This window comes from Mus caroli, chromosome 18 (genome assembly GCF_900094665.2).
Source record: "Mus caroli chromosome 18, CAROLI_EIJ_v1.1, whole genome shotgun sequence".
Lineage (NCBI taxonomy): Eukaryota > Metazoa > Chordata > Mammalia > Rodentia > Muridae > Mus > Mus caroli.
Window position 1 is genome coordinate 39256056 of NC_034587.1, and position 11134 is coordinate 39267189.

General features: G+C 43.0%; 1 protein-coding gene across 1 annotated transcript in view; it reads right to left on the reverse strand.

Annotated features, from left to right (window-relative positions):
- Positions 1-11134, reverse strand: part of Lars (leucyl-tRNA synthetase) — a 64241-nt gene that overhangs the window by 19114 nt on the left and 33993 nt on the right. The window contains exons 16-23 of the mRNA XM_021150615.2: positions 10104-10189; positions 9753-9818; positions 9590-9672; positions 8632-8770; positions 7979-8191; positions 7186-7243; positions 5694-5757; positions 1160-1343 (exon numbers count right to left, since the gene is read on the reverse strand). Of these exons, the coding sequence (XP_021006274.1) occupies positions 1160-1343; positions 5694-5757; positions 7186-7243; positions 7979-8191; positions 8632-8770; positions 9590-9672; positions 9753-9818; positions 10104-10189 (893 nt within the window). The remainder of the gene's footprint in view (positions 1-1159; positions 1344-5693; positions 5758-7185; positions 7244-7978; positions 8192-8631; positions 8771-9589; positions 9673-9752; positions 9819-10103; positions 10190-11134) is intronic.

The window sequence follows — 11134 nt, forward strand, 5'->3', positions numbered from 1 at the left end:
AGACAGGGTTTCTCTGTATAGCCCTGGCTGTCCTGGAACTCACTCTGTAGACCAGGCTGGCCTCGAACTCAGAAATCCGCCTGCCTCTGCCTCCCGAGACACACACACACTTTTTAAACTTTTGGGTTTGTACTTAAAACTTTGTCTACCATCTTGTATACAATATCAGCTTTCACTATTCAGGGCTCCTATTTATAATAAAACACTCAACACACTTAACAGTGTTTTGTTATTGTTCTTGATTGCTAAGTTTCTTGGTGGAGCTGGGCATAGTGGCCTGTAATCCAGGTACTTGGAATGTTAAGTTCAAGGCCAGCCTAGGGTAGTGTGAGACCCTAACCCCAAATACCTCCTCAATGAAAGCATTGTTAATGATGCTTACAAAGTCGCCTCACTAACATGGCAGCCAGGATTTACAGAGGTTGCACGGTAAGTGATGGATATCAGCTATTAGGAAACACATCTCTTATCACCCCAGATTTAATTTGACCTGACCTAGCCCTGATTTCTTTCATCTCTTGTCTCTGAGCTACATGTACTGTACTTCAAATACCATACCCTTTCCAATGTGTTTTCTCCTTTCCCTGAAAGACTATTGTCTATTTTTTTTTTTTTCAAGAAACTCAGACGTCCCGGTCTCCCTTGAATCCTCCTTACACCTATTGCTGAATTACAGTCAGTAGGCACTACGTCTTTCAAACAAGTCTTACTCATCTTTGTAGTGCCAGCACTGAGTAACTCTCCCAACATAAGGCCAATAAATGTATTGCATTTTTTTAAAAAAGTATTTCTTCTTTTCTGTCAACCTGTTTCCATTTTATCCTATTATAATGTGAGAGGGTGAAGGAAAGGTTATGCAAAGAGGATTTGGAGATAGAGACCAGTTCGCATCACAAGTGTCCTATACTACCTACATAGAGGCATTTAATGAAACTGCTAACCCTCAGTTTCTTCATCTCTAAAGCGGAGCTAGCCACACAATGTCAGTGTTGAGGCTGCAGGGAGGCTACAGTCAGGTGGAAGCACCTCCACAGGTAGGCCCTCAACAAACAGCAACTACTGTCATCACTTAACTTATTTCAGAAAAAAAAAAAGAAAAACAGACAGCCTGAAAATCAGACTTAGTGACTGCCATGGCATAGCACTGGCCCAAACCTACCTGGCAAACACACGATCATTGAATGAGTCGGCAGGTCCACTTCTGAGGCTGCTGCAGCTGGCGAGCATTTCTTTGACCCACTCTACCCATGTGTACAGACGGAGGATGCCTGCGTCTGCCATGGCTTCCACAAAGTTAGCATCTTCAACAGTGTCACCAGCATCAGCCAGAGCCAGGCGCATCCCTGAAAGAAAACAAAACCAGTAAGACAGAAACACAGTTACTGCCAGGCAGTGGTAGCACAGGCCTTTAAGGCCAGCACTTGGGAAACAGAGGCAAATCTCTGTGAATCAGAAGTCAGCCTGGGGGCTGGTGAGATGGCTCAGTGGATAAGAGCACCCGACTGCTCTTCCGAAGATTCGAAGTTCAAATCCCAGCAATCACATGGTGGCTCACAACCACCTGTAATGAGATCTGACTCCCTCTTCTGGAGTGTCTGAAGACAGCTACAGTGTACTTACATGTAATAAATAAATAAATAAATAAATAAATCTTTAAAAAAAAAAAAAAGAAGTCAGCCTGGTCGACAGAGTGAGTTCCAGGACAGTCAGGGATACAGAGAGAAACCATGTCTTGAAAAAAACAAATATATGTGTATATATATGTGTGTGTGTGTGTGTGTATTTGACCTAACATTAGGTCAACTATATAAACAAATATATGTGTATATATATGTATACACACACATATATATGTATACACATACATTTGGTTGCTGAAAGCCAGGCATTATTGATGACAAGCACCTATAATCCCAACACCTGAGAGCTAGAAGCAGAAGTGCAAGGTCGGGCTGGTGAGATGGCTCAGTGGGTAAGAGCACCCGACTGCTCTTCCGAAGGTCCAGAGTTCAATTCCCAGCAACCACATGGTGGCTCACAACCATCTGTAACGAGATCTGGCGCCCTCTTCTGGAGTGTCTGAAGACAGCTACAGTGTACTTACATATAATAAATAAATAAATCTAAAAAAAAAAAGAAGTGCAAGGTCATCCTTGCTACATAGAAAGTTAGAAGCCGTCCCAAGCTATAGGAGATGATGTCTCAAAAAAGGAAAAAAAAAAAAAAAAAAAAAAACCCACACACACACATTCTAGGAAAAAATTATGCATTTAACTGGGTACATGCAAATGTTATAAATGACTGTCCTAGATCAACAGCAAAAATAAGGCTCTCAGCTTCTTACAATACTTTTGTGCCCTCTCTATCACACATATATTATTTGTGCTCATTTGTATCAGTTTGTACACACTCAGCACAGTGTGTTTTTTCCCAGGCATGCTGAGATGACAATGGCACTCAAGCATGGTTTTTGCTATGAGGAGTGAGACAAGCAACTAAGGCTGAGTCTTCAGGATTAAGAGTGTCTATGGGAGGAATCCTAGGATGGCAGTCTTCATTTACGTGGTATGGGGTACCATGCCTGACAAGCGAGGTCTACCATGTGAATAAAGATGCTCTGAAAAGCTAAAGGTTTAGAAGAAATTCTGTAGTCTTTAAGGGTCGAGCCTAGTGGCAGCAGTAACAGAGGTTGCCTGGCCTCGTAGTGCATAGTTAGGAAGTGCATCTGAGGCTGAGATGACAGCCAAGCAGGAAGCTGTATAAAGGAGCAATTGCAACAAGAAAGGAAGATGTGGCAGCATCCTTCTGGTTAGCCTCTGATCTGGCGAGTGAATTAGATAGTAAACAAGAGGGTGAGGTAGAGGTGCCGGCTTGCCTCTTCTTAAGGCTTGGGGCCAGAAGAAAAAGCAAGTACAAATTAGCTCTTCCTTGGATCCAAGAACTTGGAACGCTTGGAAAGCTGCAGAATGAGGAGGAACACTTCAAGTCCAACCCTCAGTAGAAAAAGGGAGCCTCTGTAATCCAGTGTGCAGATAGGGCATTAACAATGGCTGAATGCAAGGAATGAGTGTGGTCAGGAAAAAATCAGCATCTGAACTACTGGAATTAGGGAACATTTTTAAAACAAGCAGTGAAAGTCTGTCTCAGTCTGTCTTGTGAAGCTATGGGACATGAGCGCAGATAGGATCAGTCTAACTGTAGGGAAGCAAAGAAAGTGAGTACTGTAACTTCCCCTCCCTCCTAAGGCAAAGGCTACATAACTGTGAAGTATGAGGGAAACTGGTCCCTAGTGGACTGGCTTATGAAAGCCATTAGGAACACTTGGCTATCTCTATCTAAAGCCCTCATAAATCAGGAATTGGAGAACCACAGAGGAGGGGCAGACGCTATTGAGGGAACAAGGAGTAGCAGAAACTGAGTTTGAACCCCAGTTCTCAGGACTAGATGAAACTTTGTTCACACACAGGTAGTTAAACACATGGCTGATCCAGTGGGGACCTCAAGGCTGTTTTGGACCTTAGTTTTTTGGTGGGGCAAGATCTTTAAAAGTAGGAAAGACTTTGGCAGCTCTTGATGACTTAGACCAGCATGTAAAGGGTGTCTGTACAGTAGAAGAACAAGCTAGAGGAAATAAAACAAAAGTAATGCAGAAGGAAGAGTTCTGTCTCACTCAAAGGCAGATGTGGCAAGATTTGTGTTGAGCTGCAGTTCCAAAGAAAAAAGTTGATAGAACGGCAAACTGTGTGCTAATAAGCTTCTCTAAAGTCCGAGAAGCAGTTCACAGAAAACATCCGAGATAGAGCACTACAAGTAAAGACGATCAAGGCCCATCTCAGGGGTGGGTAATTATCCTCCCAGACTAGCGGAAGTACACTTCCCTCAAGTGAAAGTTAATCTAGGGTTGAAGATGGATTGCCCAGTCAGGAACTTCCCCAACAGCCAGGTGTGGTGAATGGAGAGGCTTCAAGCCACTGTGCCAACCTGGGGCCACTGTTACCAAGGGAACCAGCAAGTACAGCAGAGGTAAACAGGACCACACTCACCTTTGGCCCCTGAGTCAGCCTGAGCAGATCAAGTCAGGCCCAGTGGGTTTAGCAGGTACAGAGGAATGTAGGAAGACTCCAGGGAAGAGCTCCAGGATATGGAAATGTCGTGTCTCACAGAGAATGACTAGGGATTGAGGGAGCTAATTTAAGTTATCCTCTCCTACCTGTGCTTTGTGCCCAACCCTGAGCTGTGGAGGAAGCAACTGATCTAAATGGATGGAATAGTCATGCTATATTAGACCTTGCTCATGTTTGACTCTAGCGTCTTCTTAGTTGTGAAGTTCTGGGGTCACCTGACACTTGCTAAGGACAGATGACAGCAGACTTTCAGAATGTTTCCCAAAGTCATCGATATAACCTAATTGTTACAGGATGGTGGCTCAGGATGTTGCCTTGTGCTGCCTATCCTCTGGAGAAGGTTCTGTTATATAAATGACATAATGCTGACCTGAGAGCTCTGCAGATTTGGAAAACCATTGGAGAGACAACCAAGTATAATGGTACTTCTAACTACTTTGCAACCCAGTGGGGGCTAGGTTAATTAAAAGGAAAAAAAAATCCAACAGGTACCCCATACATGGGTGAAAGGGGACTCCGGAGGCCATAAATTTATTGAATATAAATACCAGTGCCAGGCCTGGGGTACCTTCCTGTGTGTTGTTGGCCAGGAAAGCCCCTAAGGCCCCACAAATCATAAAAACTATTACTATGGCTGGTAGTTGTATACCAGGACAAGACAGTAAGACACTATTGCCAAAGATATCACATGTGCACGCTTGGACTGTAGGACATGAAGAGATTGCTGGAACTGAAATGGAAACTCATACCCTGCTGACTGGCTTTTGTAGTGCCCGAGGTGACCATGCAGGCTTGCTGGTGGAGAACTGTCACCGACATTCCTGCTTGGCTATCTTCCCTGTGTGCTAAAATACCAACATGCTAGGCAAGATGTGCCTGCTTATGCAATAGTGGTCAGCTGTCATGGGTAAGACTAACAGCCTTCCATTTGGATTTAAGGAAGGCCTGCTCTAAGAGGACATTCATGTCTGGTACTGGAAGCCAAGACAGAAACCTGTGACTTAGAGAAGAAAGCAACTACTATATTTCTACTGGGTGGACGAGATGCACATGTCTTCTAAAGCACTCACACCCATAGATCATTGTTCTCATCAGCCTCAACTGACTGGGGAAGCTTCTGAGAGTTCAGGAGAATCCCCACAAGTTTGCTGGCCAGCCAGTCTGAAGCACACAGAGCAGAGAAAACAAAAGAGACTCTCAAAGCAAGGTGAAGAGAGAACCCGCTCCAAACAGTTGTCAGCTGTTCACTGAAGACAATGTTGTGAAACCAAAAAAAAAAGCTGTCATCTGACATCCACATGTGCGACAAAGTACAAGTGTACTCACGCTCACACAAACATCATACACGGATGCACAAACAATAAACTTCTTAAAAGACTCTAAATACTTTGAATTTTTTTCTTGAATAGATTATATAAGCAATTCTTGTGATTTAACTTAGATATTGTGCTCCTTATCCACAAAGAAAACGCAAGTATTTAAATTTTTGTTCAAGGTAAAATAAGCGACAGCCTGAACCTATCTTCTGCAGCTCTATCTGCATAACAGCAAGGATAAAGATGTGCTCACCGTCAGCTGAAAATTTGTCAACAGCTTGGCTCAAAGTGAGGAAGTTGCCCGTAGATTTTGACATCTTAAAAAAAAAAAAAAGCAGTGATCAAGCATTAATAATAATTTACATAAATAAAACAATCCAGTTAATCAGAATGGCCATGATGAATCAAAAATAAGAGAATCTGAACACGGAAGGACACAGCAGACTAAAAAGAAGCAAGTGCTGAAGCTGAGACAGCCAAGGGTCTTTCTGGGTTCCCAGCCACCGAGCAACTAGGACAGGGTCTACTGTGACCTCTGAAAGGCTGGCTTAGACAGAACAGACTTGAGTATGACAGGGAACACCAGCTGCTTACACAGGGAAAAGCCTTGCTGACCCAAAGGCATTAGGGGCAGAATAGACCAGTCCTGGGGGGTAAAGTGAGGTTTTCAGGACCATCAGCAGCACTTAGAGAAGCAGCATTCACAGCAGGTTAAGAAAATGCCATATTCTAACAGGCTCTCACTGTTGCCCTGGAGGGAACAGAGCTCATAAAGAGCCACCACCTTCCTCTACCTCCTAAGTGCTGAGATGAAAGGCACGTGCCACTGCCCCCACTAAAGAGAATAACTTCTAAAGTCACCTTTGGCTTTTAGGGCACTGTCCATATCTGACACTGCACACTGTAACCTGTACCATCTGCTGTTTGTTCAGTCTATGTATCCACTGTACCACAAAGATTTGTTCTCATTTTTATTTATGATGCATGAGGGTATGAGTGTATGTGAGCATGCACGTGCCTACGGTCCAGAAGAGAGGAGGAGGAGGAGGAGGAGATACTTGGAGCTGTAATGACACGGGTCAGCTGAGTGGTCTGAGCCATGTTTTAGCTCCTACTGTAATACTAAGAACAGCAGCCCTGCTGTCACACTAACATGTCGTCCAATGAACCTATGTTACTAATGCAGAAATAAATGCAGTCACTTTTGAGGGAGGTTGTGTGCGTGTGTGTGTGTGTTCTATTGAGCAGGCATTAGACAGACAGGTGAGGGGAGTCTGCACAACTTTTGACTCAGAAACGATTTACTAAGATAAATTCTACAGAGTCAGCAAAGGGGACAATATTCCTAAAAGTGTTAGGAGGTAGCCATGTTGGCAGGAACAGTATTACCATTTCATGACATATAGAAACCCCTGAAGCTCCAAATTCTCTTGTTCTTCAAGAGCTGTAAGTCACAGTACCAGAGAAAGCCGCAGGCATTCTCTCCTGGGTCACAGCTCTAAGATCTCTATGCTGCCTGTCCTCAGCTCCTTTCCTTCACCTCCCTCCTCCAGTCCTAATTTCAATCATTCTTAGTACCAGTATCCTAACAACCCTATCAGGACTATCTGCTCTGCTTACGCAAAAGATTAAAATTTAATTCACTTATTAGTCCTTAAGAGTTCAGATATCTTTCCTTAATTCTAACTAATTCGTATTTCTGTTTCTTTTTATCCTCAGCTGACACGCCTTGCCCAGAGCCTCACCTTCTCCGAGTTGAGCAGCAGGTGTCCATTTGCTCGGACAGACACAGGCCACTTGTCACTTCACAGGCGTGAGGTGCAAGACAGGGAAAAAAAAAAAAAAAAGGACAACAGAATTATGATTCTGTATGATACCCTGAAGTATATGCTAACAGTGAGCAGTTTGTTGAGACAAGACTATGCATTGCAATTGTGGGTGGATTTTGCTTCGAAGTTCTAGGGCTCAGAAGCAGGGAGGGCTTGACTCATCCCACAGATGTGCTCCCTGTGCTGTGCTCCTGTTTTCAACAAGAAGCAACTGAAAAGAACCCAAGGAAAAGAACCCAAGTTATGGAAACAAGATCAGGAAGATCTTGAAAATATGCAATTATGCAAAAGAAACAGAGAGCACATATACCTTTGCATGAATATAAATACATAGCTTTCAGTTCTCAGAATATACATGAACATATGTTTCTTTTGAAGGAGAAGCAAAGGAGAGTGGACTAGGTGCAGTGGTGGGTGAAAGGTCACGAGCACCCTGTTATCGGCACACACTGCATTATGCACTCTACAACCTATCTTAACACTGCTGCACTCCTGCACCGAGCAGACCAGTGCCCTTGATAAACTGAAATATGCATAGCATACTCTTTAGGCTGTTGATATATGACAGGGAGAAGCACACATTCCATATTAATACATACCGTAACAAATCCAACTAACCCTCCCATAGCCATTCCTTAAGATACTTGAAGCCTTGAGACGTCCTTACTGACTATCAATAAATGAACCTCACCCAGACTTGAGCATTTACCTTTGCTCTGGCCACATGGCCACATGATTGTAAATGTAATATGAAAGATGATTTGGAATCAGATCCTTGCCAGAGGCTCGAAGGTCCACTGGATACCAAAACTCAAATTCCTGCTTCAACTGATCCAGCTTTTCCTTTGGGATCTGAGTCTTAGGAAATGGAGCATCCTTGAAGAACACATAATCCCAAACGTCCTTTGTCATCTGCTGGGGTCTGCATTGAGATTAAGCAAACACATGCACTATTATATTGAAAGAATCAGAATTTCCACCTAATCATGTGTTAAAATTTCAATTAGTTACACTATCAAACAAGAACAAACAGATCCCCTAAGAACAAGAAGGCACGATGCACAGGAGGAGCGACTTAGTCATCTTCCTCAGTTGTACAGTAGAAAAGTGAAATATAACAAAAGACTGCTAACCAAGCTCTTGTCTTTAAAGGCAAAATCTCACTATGAAGACCAAGCTGTCCTTCAACTCACAGAGAATGGCCTATCTCTGCCTGCTACATACTGAGATTAAAAGTGAATGCTTCTTGCTAGCCGAATTCTCGAGGAGAGTAAACGTCAAAGAATCAGTTTCTAAATATGTAAGCCAAAATGTTGCAACGTGGGCAGCTGAAGAGCTTCTTTTCCCTAACTATGTACCAACCTGATGCCCAGTGGAGACTCCGCCTGCCCATTCAGGTCACCCCCCTGCAGCAGGTGTGCCACTGTGTAGAACGCCATGTAAATTGTGGAATCCGAGAGAGATTCAATTAACCACTGTTCATCCCAAGGCAGACGAGTGCCTACAGGACAAAAGGAAAAGAATTGATGCTGACTGAAGCTGAGACTCCCCGGCAGAAGCCACATCTCCAAGGACCTTCCCATGCTGTTCTGGGTGTGGGCTATTGCTATTTTGGTTTGTTTGTGGTACTAGGAATTGAGCCAAGGCTCTGTACATGGTAGGCAAGCACTCTACCATTGAGCTACATCACAACCCTAAGAAGCCCTAAATTCTATAGTCTGTAAAGGTAAAATAAGTATACAAAATCAAAGCTAACTGAACCTCTGGAGTCTTTTAATAAAAACCTCATATGGCTAGAGAGGGCTCAGTAAGTAACAACTCTTGCTGCACACACATAAAAACCAGAATTTTGATTGCAGCACCTATGTAAAATCCTGAATCCCCGAGCCCTAGAACTATGGGGAAAGATAGGAGGATCACTGGGGCTCTGTCTGCTAGCCCAGCTCCAGGTTCAACAAAAGACTGAATCAGTGAAGTAAGGTGAAAGGTGATCCCTATATAGAGCCAGACATCCTCTATTGGCCTCCACACGTGCACAGGCATACACACCCTGCTCCTAGATGTGCATTTACCTATGCATACACCTCAGTCACACACATACACACAAGGTAAATATATAAACAAACAGATGGTAATTTAAAAGCCATGTGGGTCAGAGGCTCTATCTAGCATTAGATGGGTGACTGGGAACCACATCCTGGTCTTCTCATCCTCTTGCCTAGCAAACACCAGGAGAAAGGATGAGGGAAGGGGGGAAACAGTGCATTTTTCTGTCTATCTAGCAAAATCATTCAAACACAAGTATGAGAAGTTTGCTGACCTAAACCGTACGTTCTTGAGCAAGCATGTTCTTGTAGCCAGTCTAAGGAAGCTTCAAAATTCTTCCTGCTCTCCTCACAGAATCTAAGAAGAACAAAGGCCAAAATGTATCCTTTCCTTCATCAGCCACACTCCGGCACCCCTCTCATTTTCTCCCATCTTACGTTTCCATGTTCTTCAGGCACTGAAATGTCTGTTTCTTCCAGTTCTCATCTCCATAATCCAAGTACCTGGGAGTGAACAAAATAAGCTCTTCTTAATGTCAGAAATGACCAGAGTGACTCACGCAATTTTCTTGTTACAAGAGGAACTAACGGGCTGGAGAGATGGTTCAGCGGTTAAGAGCACTGACTGTTCTTCTGAAGGTCCTGAGTTCAAATCCCAGCAACCACATGGTGGCTCACAACCATCCATAACAAGATCTGGTGCCCTCTTCTGAAGTGTCTGAAGACAGCTACAGTGTACTTACACATAATAAATAAATAAATTAAAAAAAAAAAAAAAGAGGAACTAACCACTGGTCACACAGGGCCACGACGCACTCATCTGCAGACCTCGACATCACTTGCTTTTCTGGCTCCATGTAGATAAGCGCATCTCCCTAAGGGAAGGTAAATAAAGACAGGGCAGATGTCATGTCCAAGCCAGCCTTCCTTCCCCAGGCTGCTGCAACGTGCCTTCCCATGCAGCTGCTGCTTCTGAGCACAGAGTCAACCGGACCACTTTATAAGCTACTGGTCATCCTAGCGCTTTCTAACCTTATGCTTTGAGGGCTGGGCTTCTGAGAGCTTTCCATCTTTGTTATAAAAATACAAAGAAAATTAAAAGAAAAACTAAATAAATGATACTACTGTTTTTAAAAAGAAAAAAAATATATAGATTAAACATTTTAAAAAATTTTATTATAAACTTTAGAGCTATTAAAAATTCAGTTCTAAATAGAAAACTAACTACAACGTACTTAATTTTGGTGTTTTGAAGCAGGGTTTCATTTAGCCCAGGCTAGCCTCACATCTGCTATGTAGCAGAGGGTGATCCTGAACTTCTGCTCTTCCTGCCTCTACCTCCCAAGTACTGAGATAGGTATGCACCACCACATGGGCTCTAATTTTATTTATTTTTTTACTTGATATAAATATCTCCTAATACACTGCAAAGCTAGGATAATTTTTAAAACTCAAATCCTATATTACCACTACCAAAATGACTCACTGCTCCATACTTAAAGTTCAATTCTTCAATATAAACTAAGTAGCCACGCTTTTGGTTTGTAAACAGTAAGTTAGAAATAGACATTTAACTCCCTCTAAAAATTCTAGCAACTGACAATAAAGAAGATGAAGAGATGGACTGACTACAAGGACAAGCAGATGGGGTGGGGGGAGAAGAAAAGAAAAGAAAAGAAAAGAAAAGAAAAGAAAAGGGAAGGGAAGGGAAGGGAAGGGAAGGGAAGGGAAGGGAAGGGAAGGGAAGGAAAGGAAAGGAAAGGAAAGGAAAGGAAAGGAAAGGAAAGAAAAGAAAAGAAAAGAAAAGAAAAGAAAAGAAA